Source organism: Quercus lobata, chromosome 2 (genome assembly GCF_001633185.2).
Source record: "Quercus lobata isolate SW786 chromosome 2, ValleyOak3.0 Primary Assembly, whole genome shotgun sequence".
Lineage (NCBI taxonomy): Eukaryota > Viridiplantae > Streptophyta > Magnoliopsida > Fagales > Fagaceae > Quercus > Quercus lobata.
This window is the reverse complement of record NC_044905.1, coordinates 32,969,632-32,996,705: the sequence shown is the minus strand read 5'-3', so window position 1 is coordinate 32,996,705 and position 27,074 is coordinate 32,969,632. Positions and strand designations below refer to the sequence as shown.

The following is a 27,074-nucleotide window of genomic DNA, read 5'->3' as shown; positions in this document are numbered from 1 at the left end:
AGATGGGGATGTCATCGGGGATCTAGTATCTCTCCTATAAGGTGTCAAAATATTTTCTTTTAATGGTTAAGTTAAAGTCGTTGACCGTCCACATGAGGGGAAGAACGAACTTCCTAAGGCCGTTAGGGCCAATGACGAATCTAATAGGAGATTCAACGTTCTCAATGTTCTCCTTGCCGTTTGAGTCTTCATTTGTACTACTTTCTGACCCATCCACATCCAAATCCTCCTCAGAAGATGAGTTGGCAGATGGGACCCTTTCCGGATAAGACGCGCTAGTGTCATCTTGACTTGACAAGTACACCTCATCGTGGCCCGCTTCTTCGCGGACACACGATTGTTCACTCGACGCTTCATTAGATATTATTACACCTACAAGTGACGGGTAAACTCCTAAGACACTACAAGTCTATATACGCGACAGACATATAATACTTAAAAATGAATGAAAATAAAACATATGAGTATAGGATGAAGAGCACTTACAGGTGTACGATGTAGAAAAGAGAAGGTAGCAATGTGGTGAACGGATGTACTGAGGTGACGGAGTACTAAATTCTTGCCGATGATGGTAGCACTCTGACACTAGGAAATGGTTGCAAAGAGTAGAAATGAAGGGGAAAGGTGACATATATATATATATATATATATAGAGAGAGAGAGAGAGAGAGAGAGAGAGAGAGAGAGAGAGAAGGGTGCAGAAGACAAAGTGATGCTTTGATTCGAGTAACTGGCCACTAAAATTTCGCTACGTGTCCCACAACATTTATGACTTTCAACTACCCTCTCAATCAAAGCACGATTCCCAATAACTAGCTGAGGCCGTCACCCCATGTGTTCGTCTGGCGTATCAAGCAACGAACCCATGGAGTGGGGGGCAGTTGATAGGGGTAAATCCTAGGGTAGAAGGATTGAATTAATAGAGTTAGACTTTAGAGACGAGGTAACCAGAAGAGATGGGACAATTGGTCTAACAAAACTGGCAGATGGATTTACGACCCGGATGGATAGATAAGGAGATGGATAGATACTTTTAAGTGAACGGATAAAAAGGAGACGGTCTGTTGAAGCCACATGTCACCCTTAAGGCATCTACATGGCACCTATGTGGCATGGGTTGTCTCCAAGGATTCTAGTATTGAAATGTCTTATGCTCCACACCCCACCATAATTATAGGAATCTCTGTAAGGAAATAATCCCGTAAATTGCGAATATTAATGAAGATCTTCCTTACAAGGAAATACCTTCTCCACAAAGAAATTAAAGTTGGCTCTATACTACTATAAAAAACCACAAAACCCTCACAAATCAAGGTACATGTAATTTTCTCAACTCTGGCACTTTAAAGTTGTAGAAATTCTCTCTAACTTAACCTTTGGAGGGAATTTGGCCAGTACCACACCGGTACTCTTTGCAAGGTCTTCTTTATTTCTGTTTCGCAGGTTTTGTCTAGAACTCGTGAAGACTATGCAGCTCACTGACAATTTTTGGCATCATCAAGAATCACTCCTATTCCAAAAATAATTCCAAATCAAGTAGTAGACTTTTAATAGAGCTTGATAGCTTCAAATAACAGTAACCCAAAAGGAATAAAATTCCTTTATTATCCAAATCTAACAAGGAGTTGAACTCCTAGTTCAAGCCATATTCTACAAGAGTCTTGTACTCAGACTTCTGAGGAGCTCAGGCGAAAGAAAATGATCAAGTTGGCCATATATATTGCTGCTTTTGCTGTGTTTCAGACCATTGTCATCTTGGTGTTTGCACTCACTGTGATGCGTGTTAGGACCCCTAAGGTCAGGTTGGGCACTGATGTCACGTTCCAGAACTTCAACACTGGAACCCGAGAATCACCTTCCTTTGACTTGAGCTTTACAACCTAAATTGGGGTTAAGAACACAAACTTTTTTCCCTATAAATTTGATAGCACCATTGCGACGTTCATGTACGAGGGTGTACCAGTAGGGCAAGTAATTATTCCTAAAGGTAAGGCTGGGCTGCGTTCTACCAAAAAAGTTACTGTCACAGTTAATGTGAATTCCAATGCCTTGCCTACCACTACCGGTCTTGGAAGTGAGTTAGGTGCTGGGGTGTTAACTCTGAACAGCCAGGCCACGCTTAGTGGGAAAGTGGAATTGATGTTTGTGATGAAGTAGAAGAAATTCACTGAAATGAACTGCACCATGACCATTGATTTGTCAACAAAGGCGGTCCAATCTATGATTTGCGACTAAACTATTTTGTTTAGCTTCATTCCTTTTAATTCTATTCTTTTGATGGATTTTTAATTGTTTGTTTTCATTATTGGGAATACTTGTATTGACCTCGAATTACTATGTGAGAATATTTTTTCTTATGAAATGATATATACAGTTCTATATACTCCCTACCATACCAATAAAAGCAAACCAAATTGCACAAAATCGGAAATTGATTAGGACTTTTACAATATATATATATATATATATATATTTTTTTTTTTTTTTGAGAAGGGCTTTTACAATATATATGAACCTTATAAAATCTTAGTTCCAAAGGGGAGGTGGATCCACAATAAATTTAATTAGTAAATATATTGTTATATAATAAGAGATGAATTAGTCATTGAACTCCCAAAGCTTAAAAAAATTACTCCTTTTTTTTATTTTTTTTTTATGGTTTTTACTTTTGTTAATTTAATATGACATTTTCACACTTACAAAACAAACCACTATCTATCGATATACTACTAAAATTTGGTTTGACATTTTTCACAAACACCTACTATACTATAACGATAAACTGGTTGTGAAAAAAAATCCTAAATTTGAAATCTCAATATTCTGAAACTCCAAAATCAATCAACCAAAACAAATGGTGAACCCATCAAACCGAAATCCAAAACAAAACCATCAAAATCCATACCATCAATTTATGCTTATCTGGTTCAATTTCGTGTTGTTCGAGTCTACAATATTTGTCTACGATGAGTGTGAGGGGTATTTCAGATTAATATGAAAATAAGGGTTATTTACTTTTTTTTTTCCGTAAGTTTAAGTGTTAGGAACAATCTAGACTCTGGTTGACTTCTTTTAATCGAAATTCGACAACTTGATTATTTAAATTAGTTATGCAATGGATACTAGTTAAGAAGTAATGGGCACAACCGTATTGCAAATATTAACTGCAGCTGAAAATAAAAAAAACATGTGCGATATGGTTACGAAGGGAAACCCCTAATGGGAAAATCCTTTGAGGGGTTTATCAAGCACCTCCCAACGGAATAATTCACTAAGTGGAATGCATGTTTACAATAAAAGAGTATATTGATCCTCACATTATTGCCTACAGTATAACTTGCTCACGTGACCACACAACTTGATTGAAAAAGGTTATTGCAACAACCTCACTTGGAGCACCATAATGTTCTTCAATATGATGTTGATGATGACACTCGGTACAAAACCCTTGGCACACACAAGTCGAAGCAATATCTCCTTAATTCTTTGCGTCCTCTCTAAGGACACAATGACTTAGGCAAGCCTTTTATATTATTAAAGTTATACTTTTTACATAATATTTTTGTTGGCTGTATTCCATGATAAAAAGTATTGTAATTTCATTAATTTATTTCCTTGTATTTTGTGGGATTTAATGGTAATGAGATTAGTACTAAGTTGGGGAAGATTGCACAAGAAATCCTTGTAATCTCTTCTGCATCCCCTTCCTATTTTCATACCTTGAGAGGAGATTGTACCCAAACACAACCCACACCCATGCTGAGTGTAGAGAGTGTTTTGAAGTTTGGAAAGCATTGGGTCTTTGCCAAAATAAGCCGGTGAGGCTTGTAGTGAAATCAGGTGGTATTGCGGGATCTGGGAAGTTAGTGAAGACATGACTCAATGAAGTTCGTTGGTAACTAGAGTTTGAAGGGCTTAGGTACTTTGGGTAGATTAGACTTGGTGGGTCTTTTTGGTATTCTTGTACTCCAAATTATTCACTAGTAGATCATTTCGGCTTGGAGGGCCTCAGAGAGGTTTCTATGCCAAGTTCTTCGGTTTTCCTCTTTGATAATACATTGCATGTTATCTTGGGTTTGCTATCCTTTTCCCTATTGTCCTTTACATATTTGCCTTGCACTTATATGTTCATCCATGCAATTGTTGAATGCTTTGATTGATTAATTCGCTAATCACGTATATTCCGCATTAAATGTGTTAAGTATAAAATTAATTAAGCTGTAATTAGAAATTGGGGGTCTAAACTAGCTTTAGCATTTGTAATATTGGCCTTTCATATATGATCTGAGCGACCATGACACAATTTCCAAGGCTTGGGCAAAACATGTAAAACTGGATTTTAGCAGGTTGATTGCTTAACTGGAGTTAAGCTATGTATAATGTATTGAGCTTTAATGAAGCTGGATTAATCAAGCTAGCAATCAAGGCAACAGAATCAATAGCTTTTTGAGCAGTCTTTCCTGTCTTCAATAGAGATGTTTAATCACAATTTGAGAGACTCAAATGCTTACATCTTAATACATACTTTGGACATGTTATGGATATATGTTGCCAACACTCATAGACACTGGAGCCTAATGTAAAAAATAATGGTTAATTACATTTTCCACTTCTTAACTACCCTCAACTAAAAGGATGGTATTTTAGTCATTTCGTTGGGTCTTAACGGAAAAGTGGATGACATGGGCCTATCTACTTGTTTCCAATATTTGAAGGAAGTCATTGTCAATGACCCGATATAGGTAAATAGTTTAATAGTTTTTCAAACTTTTGGGTACGGCGTTGTTTACCTGAGTATGGATTTTAATTTTTTTTACTAAAACGTTGTCGTATTGGATTTTATTTAAAAAAAGCACACACACAAAATGGCACTGTTTGGTTCTAGGTTTTCAGATTTTCCTACCTATAAATACACTCTATTCTCTCTCATAAGACTTAACTCTCTCTCTCACTCTCACCTCTCGCCTCTCGCCGGACTGACGACTCGTGTCTGAGCTCGCATCGGCTCACCGCGAACAGGCACCCATAGTCACCGGTAAGCCATCTTTGCGTCTTGGGTATCTTGTTGTTTTTTTGGTTGTTTGTAGTACAAACTTTACATGCTGGCTACTGAGTTTATGTTTCTTTGTGAATGTTTGCCTTACATGGTAACATGGGTTTGTGTTTCTTGTTATTCTTAGTGTCTTGGGTTTATGTTTCTTGTTATTTTACATGCTACAAACATTGTACTTTGTTTTATGAGAAAACAGTCAAAACACATTGGTCTTGATTTGTTGATAAGGTAAATAGTAAAGGCGATAAGGTATTAGACATTTAGTTAGCATTCCCATTTAACTTATTTAAGTGCAGTGAGGGTGAGTGGGTGATTCTAGACCCACCGACTCTATTTTCTCCACTTTAATGAGTTTCTCTGTTTTTAACTTTATAGTTTATATTGCGAGGTAAAAACTAAAATGAAAAAAATTAAACAAAAGGTTGAGATAGTTAAAAAAAAAAAAAAAAATCTTAAATTGATCTGAAGATTTTAGAATCCCAACAGAACAAGAGTCCATGAAAATACAAACCTCAAAACTTCATATAAATAAAAGAATAAACTCAATCTAACTTGTCCAATTAATAACAGAATCCCTTTTTTTTTTTTTAATGTATTTTTTTTATGGTAAAGCAGGTGAATACTGATTCAGTATTGCTGAATAGTAAGTGTCTAAAAAAATGTTAAAACCAACCAAACCGATTAAACCGAGCCGACCAAACCGCACCGCTATAGGTTAGAAAACCGACCCTAATCGGTATGCATCGGTTTTAATTAAGAGAAAACCGATCCCTATCGGTTCGGTAACAAATTTGAGAAAATATCAAACCGACCGAACCGCGCACATCCCTAAATTAGCCAAAGTCTTTTTCACAAAAGGCGTGGCATTATTTCTTTCAAATCGTTATCTTGAAATAAGAGGCCATCTAGAAGACTAGAACTAGAAGTCAGCATTCCCACGCTGAGGCGCGTTTGCCACATTTTCCGGGAAGCTCTAGTTGCATTATTAATTCACTCAATCAGACAAAATGTCAGAGCACTATATATAAGCACCTAATCTATTGCCATTAGCATAAAGTCCTCTCTCAGAAAAGGAACTAGCATAAACAAACAGAATAAAGGTTTTGTATTCACTGTTCCAAGAAAAGAAAATGGCAGAGAAAACGAACCAGCAGGTATACCCTTTCATACCAGCAACTAAGCAACCCAGAAATGATGAAGAGTCTGGCGCTTTAACTTCTGATCAGGAGCTCAAGAGAAAGAAAAGGATCAACTTAGCCATATATATTGCTGCTTTTGCTGTGTTTCAGACCATTGTCATCTTGGTCTTTGCTCTCACTGTGATGCGTGTTAAGACCCTTAAGGTCAGATTGGGAACTGATGTCACGTTCCAGAACTTCAGCACTGGTACCCAAGCATCACCTGCCTTTGACTTGAGCTTCAAAACCCAAGTTCGGGTTAAGAACACAAACTTTGGTCCCTACAAATTTGATAGCACCATTGCCACGTTCATGTACCAGGGTGTGACAGTGGGGCAAGTCATTATTCCTAAGGGTAAGGCTGGGCTACGTTCGACCAAAAAAGTTGGTGTCACAGTAAATGTGAATTCAAATGCGCTGCCAAGTACTACCAATCTTGGAAGTGAGTTAGGTGCTCACGTTTTAACTCTGAACAGCCATGCCAAACTTAGTGGGAAAGTGGAGTTGATGTTTATAATGAAGAAGAAGAAATCAGCCGAAATGAACTGCACTATGACTATTGATTTGTCAACAAAGGCGGTCCAATCTATGATTTGCTAGTAAACATAAACGCTGTTTAGCTTTATTTCTTTTAATTCTATATTCTTTTGATGGATTTGTAATTGTTTTGTTCTTATTATCATAATTGTTTGGAATTATCTGTATTGACCACAATTTACCATGTGAGAGTTAGAATATATATTTCTTTTTGGCAAAAATAAAATTTATACTAAATTTATTACCACAATTTATCATTTTAATACAATAAATTTAAATTTGGTCATTTCATTCCGTAAATTTTTGATGTTATCATTTTAGTATTTTCATCCAATTCTCATGTGAAAAATGCTGTTATATCTTAATATGACATTGTTTTAAACTATTTTTTTAATTTTACAAACGTGAATAATAAACAACAATTTTCAAACGGTTGTAGAAAAAAAATAGTGAAATAACAACGCTGTCAAAATTAAAGAACCAAAATGGTAAAATATATTTAGATCTGATGGACTCACGAAATATAGTATGTACATTACATTTATGCCTTTTTTATAATTAAAAATGGAATAATATATACACTATAATACGGTACTATACTCTATCGTATACTAACACAAAGAAAAACAATAAAAAATTGAGTAATTTAAAAAATCATTAAGACTATTAGAGTATATTGGTGAAGTACATACTTAATCTGTCTATGTCACGTGAAGATATTCTCTTTACCACACCCAAAAAAAAAAAACAACATCAACAACAACTACTAGTAACTTTACCCCTCTCTCACACTTGATCTTAGCCAAAAGGCCGAGAAAGGTTTGTCTCTCTTTTGTCACACACGATCTTAACCAAAAGGCCGAGAAAGGCATGTCTCTTTTTTGTCACACACATACGCATATGGTAATGAAACTATTACAAAGTATTTTGTTTCTATTCTACAATGTTCATTATTAATCCACCAACAATATATGAGAAGAAAATCTGTTAGGTTCTAAGTACTTAGGAACTAATGTATTAGAACTCTAATTTGTATTGTTGGCAAACCATGAGCAAAACAGGTTTTATAGTCTTGTTTAGACTTGCTCAAAGTGAATGCGTTTTATGTTAAGTTGGAATTGAGTTGTTGCAGAAGTTATAGTATAATTCTACCTGGCTCGATTGATCGAGAATTAGGCTCGACCGATCGAAACTCGAGCAGAATGTTTTTCTGTAGAATTTTCCAACTTAGTCCTATGCCCATATGACGTGTAGAGTTTTATGTTTTGTCTTAAGTATAAAAGAGAAAACCCTAGCCACGTTTTAGGTTGCTCCTTTTGCTGTGTGTGTGAATCTTTTGTGAGATCTAGAGGTATTTGCCTTCACACATACTTAGGATTATCAAGAAGGAGAATTCGACTCAAGAACATGATGATCATTCAGTTGCTATAATAAAAACTTAAAGATACAGAAGCGGGAGTGCTTGTGTTTGCTGGAGAATCTAAAAAAGAAGGAGTACGTGGTCTCGGAACTTGCATGTGATCGTGTCAGTAATTTTCTACTGGTGGGTAGCAATAGGATGTTAGTGGTCTAAATTGCTATTGTAAAACTTCGATTCTTTCATAGTGGATTCAGGTTTACCTTGAAGATAGCTAGGTTAAATCTTCCTAAGGTTTTTACCGGTTTGATTTCCTGGGTCATCATATCTTTGTGTTCTTTATATTCCATACTTTGCATTGATATGATTATATGATTGTGTTAACGTAGATCTAGAATTTGGACTAAGTAATCACTTGGCTAATTAACTAGGTTAATCCAAGTGTGTTTTAAGGGGTCTAAAAACAAACAAGTGGTATCAAAGCAAGTTGTTCTCTTGTTGAAGATCTTTTGATCTCTGAGCTAATCCTTGACCCTTGTTGTCATGGAACACGGACACTCTTTGGTTATTCCTCCTCACATTGATGAGAATAATTATGCTTATTGGAAAGTAAGGATGAAAGCATTCCTGAAATCAATTGATGAGAGAGTCTGGAACTCCGTTGAATATGGATGGGAGAAGCCTACTACTCCTGCTAGTGAGTGGCAAACTTCTTAGAAAGAAGCAGCAGCCTTCAATAGCAAAGCTATGAATGCAATTTTTAATTTTGTTTTTATGGAGGAATTTAAGAGAATCTCTAATGTTGAGGTTGCTTATACTGCTTGGAATATCCTCCAAACTGTGCATGAAGGTACAAAGGCTGTCAAAATTAATAAGTTGCATCAATTAACATCTAGATTTGAGAGTATTAGGATGTTTGATGAAGAATCCTTTGATGAATTTTATGCTAAACTTAATGACATTGTTAATTCTGCATACAACTTGGGTGAAATTTATGATCAACCTAAAATTGTTAGGAAGATTCTTAGATCTTTAACTGAAAACTTTAGACCTAAAGTGACTGCCATCATTGAGAGCAAGGATGTGGACTCCATCCCTGTTGATGAACTTGTAGGATCTCTTCAATCCTATAAGTTAAACCTACCCAAAACTAGCAAATCCAAATCAATGGCCCTTAAGTCTGTTGATGATGTTAATGTTGGTGGATTTGATGATGAGCTCTCTACTACAGAGATTGCTTACGATGCTAAGAACTTTAAGAATTTCCTTAGAAACAACAACAGAAGGGGAAGAGGTAAGAACACTGTTGAACCTAAAAATTTTAGGAAGAATGAGCCCACTAAGGTTAACAACACTGAAAAACCTAGAGAAAAAGTAGGTTAATTTTCTAATAATTCTATGGGTCCTCAATGTTTTGGATGTCAAGAGTATGATCACATGAAATCTGAATGTCCTACGTACTTGAGGTCTAAGAGTAAGGCTATGGCTGTAACCCTTAGTGATGATGAAGTTTCTAACAATGAGTCTGGTAGTGATGAGGATGGAAACTTCATTACTTTCACTACTACTACTGTAGTTGATGAAAGTATTGCTATTGAGGAGAACCCTTCTGATGGGGAACTCTTTGAGGATGCAGATTTACAAGAAACCTACAATAAACTTTGCAAAGTTGCTGCAAAGGATGTCATGAGTGTTGAATTAGGCTTAGAGAAAATTGTATCTCTTGAACTTGAAAAAAATAATCTGCTTGTGAAATTGTTTGATGCTAATGAAGTGTTGAATAATGTGAAGACTAAGAACATGCTTTTACTTGATAAAATTAAGAATTTGGAACTTGAATTATCTGTTGCTAGAGAACAAACTAATAGGTCTGCAAGTTCCAAACTTGATCACATTCTAAGTGTTCAAAAGTCCCCCTGTGATAAAATTGGCTTAGGTTTTGTAGAAAACATCTTTGTGCCTGCACCCCATTCCACAAACTTGGTTCCTTCTTCTTCTTTCGAACTCTCTGTGAGTGATGTTGTCAAACCCTCTGTGAGTGAGGCTAAATTTATAGAAGTTACACCTCTTAGGAAGATTAGGGTTGATCTTCATGAGTCTAAACCTAAGGCTCCTAACCCTCCTAAGGGCAAGACACACGATAAGCCTGCATGGATTGTCATTTTTGTGGAAAGTCTGGGCACATTCGTCCAAACTGTTATAAGTTGCAAGCTGCTAAGCGAGCAAACAAACCAAAAGTACCTGTGCCTCAAGCACAAGATCCTATGGTACTTATTGGTGAATTGGTAAATGCTCTAAACCTTTGTTCCAATTCTGGATTTGGTAGTCATTCTCATGTGAATAAGAACTCCAATGCTCGAGGAGCATCTAAAAAGTTTTGGATGCAAGAGGCTCAATCTAAGTGAGTCTTTCTGACATGGTCCTTGTGCTTCATTGCTCTACTCTTTGTGACCATTGCTTTTTGTTTTTTTTTTTTTTTTTTTTTTTTTTTCCTAGGATTTGCATTGCATTACATTCATGCATTTCATTCTAGGTTTTTTTTTTTTTTTTTTTTTTTTTTTTTTTTTTTTTTAATAATAAAAAAAAGAAGCAAATTGTGTTTTGCATTTATTTTCTTGGTTATTGAAAACAAGGTTGGTCAATTTATTTTCACATAACATGTTTTTGTACCTTATTTAGCTTAGATAAGCTTATTTATTACACTTTACTAGTTGAAACTCTGTAGTGCATGTTATGTAGGAAAGATGTTTGTAGTTTTTGATTACTTTGTCTTGATCTTGAAATCACATTTTATTTTTCACTGTCGGACTTGAACCTTTGGAGAAACGCATAAATAACCATCTCACCACTGTTCACTAGCCAATTATGAACACCTTAGTGCATAGCATAAGATTTTGTGCTCGAGAAAGTGTAGCACATGCATAAAAAGAAAATAAGGTGTAGCCTCGGTTAAATTGCTTAAAATTGGTGTGTACATTATTGGACTTAAAGTTAAATCAATCAAATAAAATTGGTGTGTATATTATCCTGACTATTTTAATAAGTTTCTGCTAAATTAAAATTTGTGTGTACAATATGAGACAAATCAAGAAACTTACATGATTGCAAGCTTATGATCTAGGAGATGTGGGAGTTATATGATGTAACTCTTTAGGTGATAGTGAATTTTGTAGACTTTATGTTTGATTTCTATTCACATATCATCTCACATGTAACTCAAGTTTTTGCTAGTTGCACACACTACACAAGTTACTCCTTGCTAAACTTTGTACAGGTTATTGTGTGTTTTTGGTTTGACCAACCAAGTTTGAAAAATTCCTTGAGTTTTATGCAAAACATATTTGATGCTTGAGAATCTAAGGAGAATGGTTTGAAAATCTTAATTATGGGAGATCTGGGTTTAAAACATGTGTTTTTGAAAAGAATTTCATCTCATACTCATGCATGTGTTTCATATAATTCAATGTTTTGAGGAGTTTCTGCGTAATAATGTTGTATTTTTCAAAAAACTGATTTTTCCATAATTTCAACCAATCGAACCTGTTTTTCAATCGATTGAAATTGCGATTAAAATTTGCTATGAGTCTCTGTCTATTTCGATTGGTGCTCGATTGGTGTTGGATCAATCGAAGCATTTTTGACTGATCGAAAATCATATGGAGAGTTTTTTAAAATCTGAGTTTCTCACGTGTTCATACACTTTTCAAAACTTTTCAAACTCTCTCTCTCTATTCGATCGGTCTAAGGCTCCAAGCAAGTTTTTTTGTCGTTTTCCTCCATAATTTTTGCAAGGTTTTCCTACTACAAGGCCAGTAAGACTATTTTGCCCCTTCTTTTTCATTTATTTTTTGTTTTCATGCATTAAATCATGCTTTTTGGGGAAAATTTTGAACCTCTTAGCTTTCGGGTTTTTTTGTTGATTCAAGCCATATTTCTTGAAATTGATCAATGGGTTTTTGTTATAAGTTGTTATATAACTGATCTTGATGGTTTAATTTGATCAATTTGATGGATTGTGAGAAATTGAAATTTCTAGGGTTTGAATCTACCCGATTTGGGGTTTTTGTTCAAATTGAGTTTAATTGATGAAATTGGCTTGTTGGATTGATTAATTTGATCATTATAAAGTATTTTCTAACTTGTGTGATGATCAATTGGTCAACTTTGTACAAATTGAACAAGTGGTTTTTCAAAAATTTGGGATTTTTGTTATAAACTCTATGCTCAAGCCAATTTTGTGATTCTAAACTTAAATTGAACTTGTTATCACTGCATTAGAGCATGCATCATGACATTTATCTGTTCATGCATCATATAGATTGTTATTTCTATATTTTTTTTTGGTGCTAACTTGCAGTCTGCCCTTGGTTTTTCTTTTGTTCTTTTTGGTTTTTTTTGTGTGCCTTGTCCTTACCCTAGCACCATGACTAAGATCACTAGAGCCAATAGGAAAGCCTCCACTTCTTCTGATCCATCTTTTGAGAGTGATAGGTTTCCGAGCTTGAAAACCCAAGAATTGTTTGAGACACTAAACCTTAAAAGATAGATCTAGCCATTAGAGCTAATTTTGAGCGTTGGGGTTGGTTGCCTCTTTTGGATATCCTCCTCTTACTACCCTGATTAGAGAGTTCTACTCGAACCTCTCTATCCACATCTATGATTCCAACACTTTAGTAAAGAGTTGGATATGAGGTGTAGAGTTCATCATTACTTCTCGTGTAGTGGCTGATGCTTTTAGGGTACCCGTGGTCCCGAACCCTGTTTATCCTTATGAGTCTCCTCCCTTAGATGACATCATGTCTTACATCACTGGTTCTTCTATCCGGTGGGGTTCTGATCCTTGGATCACTTCTGCTGAGCTCACTGAGACTACCTATCTTTTCTTTAGGCTAGCGTGTCATTCCTTGTGGCTTATCTCTCATCTGCACACCATTCCTTTGGAGCGATGTGCATTTTTGTATGCTCTTGTTACGGATGCTCCTATTTGTTTTCCTCAGCTGTTTCTTCATTCTTTGAACGAAGTTCATAAGAGTTCCTCTACCGCTCATGCTCTTTTTCATCTTGTTTTCATTCATAGGATCTTGCTATTTTTAGGTTTAGATGACTTCCCTACTTCTGAGCCCTTACACATAGTAGCTCCCATAGGTGCCGCATTTCTTAGGCAGAGGGCTGCTCAGTTGAGACCAAGCTCTAAACGCCCTAGGGTTGAGCCTTCTGGTACTACACCCCCTCCTTCTTCTACTACACGTACTTCTTTTGGTGAGGTGTCTGCTGATCCTGTAGATGTTGCTGTTCCTCCACCATCTACGTCGGATGACTTTGACATTCGTTGTACGTTGGAGACTGTCATGACCATTCAGGCAGCTCATGGTCAGCTTTTGGTGGATTTGCTTGATGAGATTCGTGCTTTGAGAGCCGATTTGGAGCATCTTCGACGTTCGCCTTCACTGCCTCCTTTTGATGATGGATTCTGATTGCCTTTTGGCATTCCGTCACAAAAATGGGGAGTATATTTGAGGATTACTTTGTAGAGCAGATTTTTGTTTTCGGGGGAGTTTTTATGTTTTGGAGCTTATGGAGTTATTTAGATTGTATCTAGGTGCTTCATTGTGTATTTACATTTTGTTTTGGCTCTTGATGTATTTTTTTTTTATTTTTTTATTTTTTATTTTTATAGGGGGAGATACATTGTTTATGTTTATATGTTTCTTGTTTCATTGCTTATTGATTTATATTTATGAGTTATTCATGATATATGTCTTTGCTTTGTGTTTTGTGAAGTCAAGGATTTATTTTTGTTTTACTTGTATTTTCCACACATGTGTTTATGCGTTTGTTGAGTATTTCAGGAAATATATAGGTTGATTCAATCGTGCTGTTGTTTATTCTTGCAACTGATAGATAGTAGTTAGGTTGGATTTGTTGTAATGGGCATTATTTTTGTAAAGGGCTTTTCTTTGTAAACTTTGAGCATTTTAGTTTTTGTTTTGTCACGGATTGCCAAAGGGGGAGTTTGTTAGGTTCTAAGTACTTAGGAACTAATGTATTAGAACTCTAATTTGTATTGTTGGCAAATCATGATCAAAACAGGTTTTATAGTCTTGTTTAGACTTACTCAAAGTGAATGCCTTTTATGTTAAGTTGGAATCGAGTTGCTGCAGAAGTTATAGTATGATTCTACTTGGCTCGATCAATCAAGAATTAGGCTCGACCAATCGAAACTCGGGTAGAATGTTTTTTTGCAGAATTTTCCAACTTAGCCCTAAGCCCATATGACGTGTAGGGTTTTATGTTTTGTCTTAAGTATAAAAGAGAAAACCCTAGCCACGTTTTAGGTTTCTCCTTTTGCTGTGTGTGTGAATCTTTTGTGAGATCTAGAGGTATTTGCTTTCACACATACTTAGGATTATCAAGAAGGAGAATTCGATTAAAGAACTTGATGATCATTCAGTTGTTGCAATAAAAGCTTAAAGATACACAAGCAGGAGTGCTTGTAATTGCTGGAGAATCCAAGAAAGAAGGAGTCCGTGATCTCGGAGCTTGCACGTGGTCGTGTTAGTAAGTTTCTACTGGTGGGTAGCAATAGGATGTTAATGGTCTAAGTCGCTATTGTAAAACTTCGATTCTTTCATAGTGGATTCAGGTTTACCTTGAGAATAGTTAGGTTGAATCCTTCACTGGTTTTTACCGGTTTGGTTTCCTAGGTCATCATATCTTTGTGTTCTTTATATTCCGCACTTTGCATTGATATGATTATATGATTGTGTTAACCTAGATCTGGAATTCGGACTAAGTAATCACTTGGCTAATTAACTAGGTTAATCCAAGTGTGTTTTAAGGGGTCTAAAAAAAAAACAAAATCAAATAAAAGAAAGAGTTTAATCTTAATTAAAATTAGTATGGAACTCAGAACAATAATTTTCATCAAGCTAGCTCCTCAATACTATCGAGTCAATAGAACAAAAATGGAGAAGTGAAACTCTCATCAATGCACAGCATGTCAAGTAGTAGATATGAGAAAAGGGGCATTTGCAAGTGACTTTGAATTATTTAACTAGCTAATATATATAGGCCAAAATGGGGATATACCTCTTTCGCCAAAACTTTCTAGCAAAATGCCCTTTATCTGAAACTATTTAGGGGTATGCCCCTGTTTTAAACTCGATTTTCTAAAAATTAAATTTCAATGAAAAACTCGATTTGGCGAAGATCGAATTATAGGCAATCAAACTTTAAAAAAAAAAAACAAACAAACAAACAAACCAACATGTAAAGGAACAACCTTCCAAATCAAGTTTTTCATTGAAACTCTATTTTCTAAAAATCGAGTTTCAAAATAGGAACATATCTCTAAATAGTTTTAGACAGGGGCATTTTGCTAGAAAGTTTCGACGAAAGGGGTATTTTACCATTTTAGCCTATATATATATATATATATATATACACACACACACACACACACTACCATTTAAAGGTTTTCTCTAGTTTGAATTCCTACTTTTAGATGCCCAAAGTACTTTAAAATCTAACTGTTTAGAAAACTTAAATGATAAGGTTAGACATGTAAAATTACTAATTTAAAATTTTCTAAAGCAGTTTCTTCCATCTAGACTCCTCCCTCCTCCATGTATTGCAACACTTCCATTATTGAAAAATCAATAGCACTCATAGACTATTCGAATCACGATCACAACTTCTAAGATATAGACCATTCGAATTAGTGGTATTTGTTCAAACATTCATAAAAATGAAAATCTACCGAGGCACATAATCATGAATCCAAGATTTCCTCACCTCTCCCACTTGGCTAAAACATCATATCATTTCGTGCCCAAATTTCATTGGAAGAATATCTAGGTTTTTTCCTTTTGCAAATTCCATTTGATTGGATTAAGATCCTTTAGAGTTACTAGAGTACTCTACAACGTGGAGTTCTTTAAATCATCACCCTTCCTTTAAATTAAATGTTCAAGAGGCTGCCACATCATCAATCCAATTATATCACCTTAAATTAATCTTTCAAAACACAAAAATTTATTCATATCCATCCTAAATGTTGTTCAACTTCTAGATTTAAAAAAAAAAAAAAAAAAATTTCTGGACCTAGCTCTGTTACTTTTTCTTTTTTCAGAAAACTCATCAACTCAACGACAATAATCATTAAAAAATTTTGCATTTTTCCTCCCCATTTATATCTTTTAAAACCAATTAATAATCCAATCATTTTTCATCAAAATCCTCTTTTAAAAATGAAATAAAAATCCAATCATATTTCATCATGTGATTTTTTCAAGCGTAGCTTGCATCTGGAGTTGTTGGATTGTGATCTTGAGCATCGGTTCTGAAACCATTAGAAAACGTTTGCCTCCCTAACTGAACCGAATTTCTCAAGCAATTTTCTTATTTACAGTTTCATCTTTGGGAGGATTAACCATCCAGCTGTTGAATTTAGACTCCAGTATTAGGATTTGCTTTGGCTTGGGAGTCCACCTTAACATTTACTGGTTTATTTCTTATTTACTCAATGGAGGCAAGGATTGTTTTTGCCCCTTTGGGTTGGGGATTATTCTGGAAGAAGAAAAGTAACATAGAAAAGTTAAACTAGAAGTTCAACAGGTGCAATGTTTAGGATAGATGAAGTGCGTTTTTTGTGTTTTGAAAGAATAATTTAGGGTTGTATTTTTGAATTGCTAATGTGGCAACATCATAACCATTTATTTTAAAGGAAATGTGAGGACTTAAAGAATTCTACATTGTAGAATACCCTATAAAGTCCAGAGAATTTGAATCTTATTTGTCCTTATTTATGAATTGTGTAAAACTGTTTATATAGAATTCCAAATTTTTTAGTTAAATAAAAAGTAGGAAGAGTCTCTAAATATGAGCGTAGCATGTGCAAAGGCTAGTATGTGTTATGCAGAAATTTTCTTGTGGACAGGGATCATCTCTTCTTTGACTGTCCCTTTGTTAGGAGGATCTGGGATTAAGTAATGCAACTTTGCCTTATCTTTGATGCTTTTTATAAATGGGAAGATCGGGTAGATTGAGGGAGATCACTACTCGTCTGAAAGGTAACAGCTTGAGCGTGTCTATTTGTAAATTGGCATGGTGGTTTATTGTCTATCTGTCACATCAGGCTGCAAAGAAACGCAATTGTTCATGTTGGTTCTGTCTGGAATGAGGAGCTGATATTGAAGAAGATCAAAAGAGGCATTATAGCTCGGCTGGAATGTGAAGAAAAGTACAAAAATTCTTATTTAAATATTTGATTGATAGGTGCTATTTTTTTGGTTTCTAGCTTTGGTCTGCCTTGGTTAATTAGTGTCTTTTCCTCTCTATCATTTGCTCTCATAGGATTGTTTTGAAGGGTTCTTCCCTGGTTTGTAGGGGTCCCTTTTGACTCGTTTTGATGGTTAATAATATCAACGCGCCTATGACCACACTCAAACCAACTCCCAATTTAACTGATTTACCAACTCTTACCAAAAAAAAAAAAAAAACTGATATACCAACCCAAAAAAAAAAAAAAACTCTTTAAAGAACAATAAAAAGTCCGTTTCCTTTCAATCAGGACGCATCGCAACATTTCCTTACAATCAGATATTCCTTCATTCCTAAGCAAGAGACCATCTAGGCGTCAACAAATCCACCCTAATTATAAGACGCATTCGGTGGCTGCACTATTAATTCACACTATATATAAGCACTTACTCAGCTGCCATTTCGACAAATAATTACTCCAACTATATATATCCTAAACCCCTTTCAGAGAAGAAATTAGAAGAAAACTTGTCTATTCACAATTCTCAAAGAAGAAAAATGGTTGATCGAGCGAACCAACAGGTGTACCCTTTAGTACCACCAGATAGCCAAAGTAGAAGAAGTGATGAAAACCTTGAAGACTCTGGCCCTTTAATACCTGATCATGTGCTCAAGCGAAAGAAAAGGATCAAGTTAGCCATATATATTTCTGCTTTTGTTGTGTTTGAGATCATGGTCATCTTGGTCTTTGCACTCGTTTTGATGAAAGCTAGGACCCCTAAGATCAGGTTAGGCACTAATGTCACGTTCCAGAACTTCAAAACTGGAACCCAAGCAAGACCTTCCTTCGACTTGAGCTTCACAGCCCAAGTTCGGGTTATGAACACAAACTTTGGTCCCTACAAATTTGATAGCACCAATGCCACCTTTATGTACCAGGGTGTGACAGTGGGGCAAGTCACTATTCCTAAACATACGGCTGGGATGCGTTCGACAAAAAAAGTTACTGTCACAGTTAATGTAAATTCAAACGCCCTGCCATCCACTACCAAACTTGGAAGTGAGTTAGGTGCTGGGGTTTTAACTCTGAATAGCCATGCCAAGTTTAAGGGGAAAGTGGTGTTCATGTTTTTGATGAAGAAGAAGAAGTCAGCCGAAATGAACTGCACAATGACCGTTGATTCGTCAACAAAGGCGGTCAAATCTATGATTTGCTAGTCAGCATAATGGCTGTTCGGCTTCATTTCTTGTGTTTCCCCCAAAAAAAAAAAAAAAATTCATTTTTTTTTCTTTTGTTTGAAATATTTACAATATACTACTAATCACGCAACTAGTATATGAGAAAGTGTCAATTAAGATAAAAACTTCTGTAATTTTATCATTTTATAAGATTTGCAGTTTGTTCTTATTATAATTTTGTGCGTATACTTATTTATTGACCACAATTTAATATTTGAGAATATATTTTCTGTGAGAATTGATAATTTTTTTTCCATGTCAAATAGTTTAATATCAAAATGTCACACATACCACCAAAAAAAAAATAAATAAATAAAAAAAAATAAAATAAAAGAGAAGAAGAAAGAAGAGAGAAAAAAAAAAAAAAAAAAAATCTTCACCATAGACTGAGAGACCAATTTATCTACAAACAACCAAGAACTAAGGGACTAAACATAAACGTAGATCCCAAAAAAAACTTGTTAGTGATTTAACATAAACTCAGGTTATCATTTGTTACAAGTTACAACAATAAAATCTGAATGCTCTAAAATGTGTGAAAACACAATAACTATTTAGACCTCCAAATAAAAATTACGGCTCGATAGATTTTACTCTAACTTTACTAAGTGCAGAAAAGAGTAAATGCGAATGTATAAATAAACAAGCTACTCTAACCCATATTCATAATAACACAGTAGTAAAATGAAAGGTAAAAGAGTAGGGAAGAAAGATGCAAACACAAAGACAACACATCGATGTGTTATCGAAGAGGAAATCGAAGTCCTTGGCGTAAAACCTCTCCGTCGCCCTCCACGTGGTAATCGATCCACTAGACAATCAGTTGGGATACATGAGTTAGCAAGAGACCCTCCAAGCCTAATCTACTCGATGTACCTAAGCCCTCCAAGCTCTTACTCCAACAAGGCTTCTCAGAATCGTGTCTTGTCTAGCTCTTCGGATCCCGCAACAAGCTCCATTTTGCATCTGCCATCCTTGGCTTCTTCTAATACTTCCCAACAGCACCAAAACCTCACTAAACACTCTGAAAGGGTGTGGTAAGTGTTTGGGCTATCAACCTCTCAAGGATATGAAAATGGAGAGGTAGGAGTTGAGTAAAATCCACAAGCAATTGTATAGAAGATTGTGGGTATAACAATCTCTAACTCTCAAGGTTTATGGCTAGTGTTTTCTCTCAGAAGCACTCCTTAACATTTGTGGGTAATGTGGGTATATATAGTGTAGGTACAGAAAGTGTGCATCAGATAGGACAATCTGGTAAAACAGAATGTTTCGCGAGTGTCTCGTTGGAAGGCCTTACCCGTGAGCTACTTGCGAAACACAATTGTCTCCATCTTGTCCTGACTCTTCACGTTCTAGTCATATGCAGGGCACATGCATCATTTCGCGGGATGCTTAGTCGCGAGCTACTCGTGAAAACTCTTCAGTCTTCAATTTGCTTGAGTCTTCACATTCTTTCTCTCTTACACACAACCCTTACAATTAAATCCCACAATAAATACAAGGTACAAAAGATTGAATAAAATTACAATCAAATTTGGCACGGAATAAAAGCCAACAAAACACATAGTTGTAAATTACAACTTTACAATCTCTCCCTTTGGCTATTCCGTGACAAAACCCCTAAAACAGACTCTACACTTGAACGAGAGTTTGGGAATAGGGGCAAAACTCACTCACACCTAATCTAGAAGCTATGAAGCACTTGCACATATATACCTGTAACTTAAAACACTTGCACACAAACAAAACTTTCATTAAGCTTATGACAAGTTGAATACATGGTATGTACATGAGCAAGTAAAGTGCGATCAAGTTTGTAAACACTATAAAACCTATAAGAACATCTTGATCAAACAAGGTCAGTCATTAAAGAATAACTACAATGAACATTTAGCAAGTAAATGCTCATCTGGACATGCGATGCAATGAAAACCAATCACTTTGATCAATGCATGTCCAACACACAACCAATGCAAAATACATGAAGTATATGCATTTAGGATACAGGATCCTACTAGGGTACACGTGTGAGGTACTTAAGACATATTAGCAATATCTTAAAAGTACCAAAAAAAAAATGCTACAAAGCATTGAGATAAACAAAAATACTGAATATAAAATTGAAATTAAGAACAATGTACGAAAGCTTTAAACGAAAGCAGTAAAGACTGTAAACAGATAGCAATTTCTAGCTTCTCCTCCCCCTATCAACAACACCATCTCCCCCCTTTTGTCATGGAATAGCTAGTCATGTTCTTCTAGCTTCCTTTGAATTTGGTCCAACTGAGTCTGGAGAGATGTGAACTTTGTGTCGAAGCGAATGTGTTGGGAGTGCATGATAGTAGCTAGTCTAGATATTTTGGTGTTAATCTCTTGAAGTGCAGCCATGATGCTGTTTAGCTGTTCATTATAAGCATGGAAGGTCGAGCTTGAACTTCCCATAGTGGCATGACCTTCTTGCTTGGTACTCTTCTTGGTGTGACTCATACTTGCATGAAGAGTACGGATGTTAATTGGACTTGGCTTTGGGTATGGGCGTTCATCATCCGAGGGATGCACACCTTTGAGCTTCAAGATTTTTGAGATATGGCGGCAAAAAGGAAGATAGTTCCTTGAAGCAATTCGTTCAATCGTTTTTGCCAAGCTATGGAAAATATGAGAACACATCAATCTCTTCGTCAGTGATTAGATCATGCAAGAATAATGCTTGACCAAGATTCATGTACCCGGTGCTTGACAACGGATAGAGATTGCTAAACATGATCATCGTGAGTAGCTTTAATTCGGGAGATAAAGAGGCCACACTAACTGACTTCCCATTGGATGAGAACTCCAAGTTATCTCCTAATGCTTCTCGAAGAACCTCCTCATTCGAATTCAGTTCATCATATACTAGTGGTATAGGTAATATTGGCCGGTTGATGTGTAGGATTTCTACCAAGTAGACGGGTGTAACTGAGAACCTCTTCCCTCTAACCTAGCACTTGAGCTCCTCTCCTTCAACAATGGCATTGGCATAAAATTCTTTCACCAAGTTCTCATATGCATCATCAAGATTGCAGAGAAGAAAATTCCAATCCTTGGTGGCAAACCATTTTGGAATATTGGTGTCAAGGAGAGATGGCTGGTCAACAACTCTTTCAACCAACAGTGGAGCCTCTTGAAAGCAGGTCTCATAGGTCTGAAATGTAGCATAAGATCTGAACTTGTCAGGCTCATACACTCCTGTTGAAGATCGAGTCCTCTTTGACCTAGGTGAAAGGTCATCAACATCAATCACAGGCTCTTTTCCTTTGCTATTGCCTCCTTTCACAGCTGATGTCTTAAACGGAGACATTTGCACATGTATAAAGAAAGCACAGAAAGGAAACAGGTGCACAAACACAAAAACAAAACACAAACTTGATTAGATTCAAGTTAGTCCAAAAACATAAGTATAAAAACTTAAAACGAAACAAAAACACAGGTAAAACAACATGCTGAAAGTGCTTAACAGTGTAAACATTAGCAAAATTAATGAATATAGCAACTGTGCATATGTGTGCATGTGTGTGCATGGTGTGTGCTTAGGTGATGCATGGCATGGCATTGTGAGGCACAAAATGGGCAAAGTGTGTAAAACACACACCCAATGATCAAAACATGTCAAGCATGTTCAATCAAGGGTAAACCCAAACATTGGAACTCATTTGAGTCCAATACAATACAAGAATGTCACATGAGCATTCTATCAAACAAATAGCATGCAATAGTGTACAACATAAATGAACAATGCATAAACATGATGAAATCTGCCTCACTGCAAGCTTAATATGCCACACGAGGCTAACACAGATACACAAAGATCAAATGGGACTCAGCCTAATCAAAATTTTGAAAATAATTTCACAAAAACATGAACCCCAACCCATTTTTGAAAAAATTCCCAATTTTGGAAACCCTAACTTAATTTATGCATAATCTAAGATAAAAGAGAATAAAATGTTTTAGAAAACATACCTTGAAGATGAAAATGCAGAAAACAAGCTTGAGAGTGAAGGGGTTTTAGTGAAAAATGACTTTGGGTAGAGAGGGGCTCGAGAGAGGCAGTGCGAGGGAAATGAAGTGAGTTTGAAAAAACTATCACATCTGCTATATAAAACTGAAAACACGCATTTTTCACGAGTTAGGCAGTCATGAGATTAGTTGCGAAAAGCACAGAAGTTTTTGTGAGAAGCTTTTAGTTGCGAAATAGTCACGCTAGCCTCTGTATGAAATTGAAAAATTTCCAGTTTTCGCCTAAAAAACATTTCGCGAGAAGGGTTTAGTCGCGAAATACTCATGAAATAGTCGCAATACTCTCTATATGAGATTGTGACTTTTTACCCTTAAACACTTTTCGCGGGAAGCTCTAAGTCGCGAGCTTTTCGCGAAATTGCCTCTGAACCAGTTTTTGAAGAAAAACACAATAATGCATTTTGACAAAAACTAAAAGCATGAAAGTATAAAAACACTTTCAAAAACATATAAAACACTCAAAAATCTTTTTGGTTTTGATCAACAAGTAATTGAGCATACACATCACATTTGAACATGTATAATTACACAAATGAGACAAACATTAGTTGAATCGAAGTTTGTATGTTGTGGGTGAGTATCAAATGTGAAATAGTCCTTAGACCAAAGTGAAGCTTTAATAATCAATTCAATCAATATTGAGAGTTAGCCTTTGGCTTTTTGAGCACCATACATTTCAATACAAAAGTCACTTTTCCTTTTTCCTAGTCAAATACTAGTATGTGCGACATACTTTTACAGCTCATAATCTCTTTTTCATTTTGAGATTTACATTTGGTGAGCTCTATTGCAAAAACATAAAAGTAAAGGTGGAAAGATATATAGGCACAAGTCTATGCAAGTATCAAGACCATCAAGACTGTTGACCAATCATTCATGACAAGCTTGAAGATCTATTTACAACAACCATACATAGTTTTCAAAATTTCTCCCACAAAGATATATGTGCATATATAACAAGTTAAGCTCGTAAATGCTCTATGCCATTAGTATGAAGGTACTAAGCTAAACTCACATGTGATATACACAACACAAGTGATCAAAATTTTTGAAGATTTTCTAATTTTTATGGGTTTTGAATTTTTTAACACACTAAAAAACATAACAAGTAAAGTAAGATCAACACAATGTAGAAACATTAAAAGAAGAAAAAACAAGCACAATTTTAAACCCATGATGGAACGATAACAAACAATACACAATCAATCAAAGTCACAAAGCATAGGAAGTATTAATACATGGACATGTTGTAATGCTTATGTATGAGTACCCCTCTTCACCCACACGGCACATGTGTTTGGGGTGATATCCCTAAAAGATTGGGTACGAGTGTTGTGGCTTTCAAATCTTCTGTTGAAGCTTGCCAAACAATTTGTGAATGCATCAATCATTTTCATCACATCCATCACTCTAGAATCACCATCTCGACCTCTTGATTGCTCAACAGCCCAATTCCTTTTCTCATTTCTTGGTCCTCTTGACCTCTAATCATTTGCATTGTTCAATGCTCTAAGCTTATGACAATTTGGTCTGGTGTGTCCTTGAAGTCCACAATGATGGCAGAAATGTTTTGTTCTCAGACCTCTTTGTGATTTTGGAAGTGATTTCCCTTTGTCTTTAGACCTGACCACGGATTGGTTATGAGGCTTATTCAACACCTGTTGGTTAGTCACATTCCTCTTCTTCTCCGACTTCACTTTCTTAGCCTTTGTGGTAGCTACCAATTGTTCTTTGGCTTTCATAAACTTTACTTCCTTGGAGATATTGACAACCGAACTACTCTCTCCAGTATATCCCAATTCGGTTCTGTTAGAGAAAGGTTTTTGATGAGAAAGGACTTCAGCAAGCTTCTTAGAGGAAACTTGCTCTACTTTAGCGTTGGCTTGAACCACCTCAAGCTTAAGAAATTTTATCTTCAAGTAAGCTTCAATTAGCTTTCCATTCAACGTCTCTATTTCACATTTGGCCTCCTTATATCGCATTAGAAGATTTCTATAGTTCTCCTCTGACTTCTTCATCTTTTTAACGGTTGCCGTAGCCACCCTTGTATATTCTCCTGACTTCTCAATGAGGGAATTGTAGTTCTCTTGAAGTCCCACTGCACTTTCATCTTCCTCAACATCAGATTCTTCAACTACTCCCATTGATTCCACCTCACTATGCTCCCCAAGCTCTTCTACAAGCAAACTTAATTCATTTGAAGACTCACCGGGAGCAATAGTCATAAAAGCGGAGAAATTCCCTTCTCCATAACAGCTCTCTTCCGAATCCAAATTGGAAGAGTTCGAATCACTAAGAGTTGTAGCATACACCTTGCCATTCATTCTCAAATAATTGGGACATTCTTTCTTAACATGTCCATGTCCATTGCACTCAAAGCAAGTGATTCCTTAAGTAGACTGAGACTCCTTCCCATCTTTCCTTTTAAAGTCCTTTTTATCCTTTCCAAAACTTGGGAATTTCCCTTTCTTAGATAATTTTCCATTGTTCTTGAATTTTAAGAATTTTCAAAAATTCTTTACAAGGTATGAAACATCTTTCTTGACAACATCCTCATCCGATGAGTCGTGAGCTTCTATCCTTTCATTAATCGTCTTAAGAGTAAGGGATTTGCTCTTACTTTGTGAGGGCAATGACATCTCATATGTTTGAAGTGAGCCAATTAGTTCTTGAACTTTGATATCATCAAGGTCCTTGCTCTCTTTAATTGCTGTAACTTTTGCACGGAAGCTCTCCGGCAATGATCGAAGGATTTTCCACACTATTTTTGAGTCCTCCATTTTCTCACCCAAGTTGAACTTACCAATAACCACCTCATTCAGCTTGCTATAGAATGAGTCAAATGGCTTGTCCTCACTCATTTTCAGTTCCTCAAACTGAGTGGTCAGCATCTGCAACTTAGTGTCTTTCACTTTCTTTGTTCCTTCATACGTGGTCTTCAATATTTGCCAAAAAAAATTGCATTCAAAGCTTTACTGTTAGCGTTATCTGCCGCAAGGGCTGCCTTATCCCAAATGGATTTAGCAGCCTCTAGCCTAGTCCATCCAACATCCACCGCATCCCAAATGGTTTCATCCATTGAACACAAAAATGCCCTCATCCGAACTTTCCAGAAGGCATAGTTGCTACCATCAAAATATGGTGGAGCATTTAGAATTTGAGTCCGGTCCATCTCACATGGGGTCAAGGATCGCACTAAGGTAATTAAACCACAGCAAGTGCACCTGCTCTAATATCAATTGAATGCTCTAAAATGTGTGAAAACACAAGAGTTATTTAGACCCCTAAATAAAAATTACGGCTCGATAGATTTTACTTTAACTTTTACTAAGTGCGGAAAAGAGTAAATGCAAACATATAAACAAACAAGCTACTCTAACCCATATTTATAATAACACAATAGTAAAATGAAAGGTAAAAGAGTAGGGAAGAAAGATGCAAACACAAAGACAACACAGCGATGTGTTATCGAAGAGGAAACCGAAGTCCTTAGCGTAAATCCTCTCCACTGCCCTCTAAGCGATAATTGATCCACTAGACAATTAGTTAAGATATATGGGTTAGCAAGAGACCATCCAAGCTTAATCTACCCAATGTACCTAAGCCCTCCAAGCTCCTACTCTAACAAGGCTTCTTAGAACCGTGTCTTGTCTAGCTCTTCGGATCCCGCAACAAGTTCCATGTTGCATCTACCATCCTTGACTTCTTCCAATACTTCCCAATAGCACCAAAACCTCACTGAACATTCTGAAAGGGTGTGGTAAGTGTTTGAGCTATCAACCTCTCAAGGATATGAAAATGGAGAGGTAGGAGTTGAGGAAAATCCACAAGCAATTGTGTAGAAGATTGTGGTTATAATAATCTCTAACTCTCAAGGTTTGTGGCTAGGGTTTTCTCTCAAAAGCACTTCTCAACATTTATGGGTAATGTGGATATATATAGTATGGGTACAGAAAGAGTGCATCAGATAGGAAAATATAGCAAAACAGAATGTTTCGCGAGTATCTCGCGAGAAGACCTTACCCGTGAGCTACTCGCGAAATACAGCTGTCTCCATCCTATCCTGACTCTTTGCATTCCAATCATGTGCAGAGCACATGCATCATTTCACGGGATGCTTAGTCGCGAGCTACTTGTAAAAACTCTTTAGTCTTCAATTTGCTTGAGTCTTCACATTTTCTCTCTCTCACACACAACCTTTACAATTAAATCCCACAATAAATACAGTGTACAAAAGATTGAATAAAATTACAATTAAATTTGGCATGGAATAAAAGCCAACAAAACACATAGTTGTAAATTACAACTTTACAAAATCAAATATCAATTTGGCGCCAAATCATCCCAAAATATGAAGATTTATAGTATGCAGTCAACACGTGCTAGAATT

General features: G+C 36.1%; 2 protein-coding genes and 1 pseudogene across 2 annotated transcripts; all 3 read left to right on the top strand.

The window, feature by feature from the left end:
• Positions 1 to 592: 592 nt before the first annotated feature.
• Positions 593 to 2,235, top strand: LOC115963315 (annotated as a pseudogene).
• Positions 2,236 to 4,979: 2,744 nt separating this feature from the next.
• On the top strand, positions 4,980 to 6,926 carry LOC115977842 (late embryogenesis abundant protein At1g64065-like). Its single transcript, XM_031099867.1, has 2 exons — positions 4,980 to 5,035; positions 5,669 to 6,926. The coding sequence occupies exon 2, from the start codon at positions 6,184 to 6,186 to the stop codon at positions 6,829 to 6,831; it is 648 nt and encodes a 215-aa protein (XP_030955727.1). The 5' UTR covers positions 4,980 to 5,035; positions 5,669 to 6,183; the 3' UTR covers positions 6,832 to 6,926.
• A 10,959-nt stretch (positions 6,927 to 17,885) lies between these two features.
• LOC115974556 lies at positions 17,886 to 18,678 on the top strand. Its single transcript, XM_031094966.1, has one exon. The coding sequence runs from the start codon at positions 17,945 to 17,947 to the stop codon at positions 18,602 to 18,604; it is 660 nt and encodes a 219-aa protein (XP_030950826.1). The 5' UTR covers positions 17,886 to 17,944; the 3' UTR covers positions 18,605 to 18,678.
• Positions 18,679 to 27,074: the final 8,396 nt, after the last annotated feature.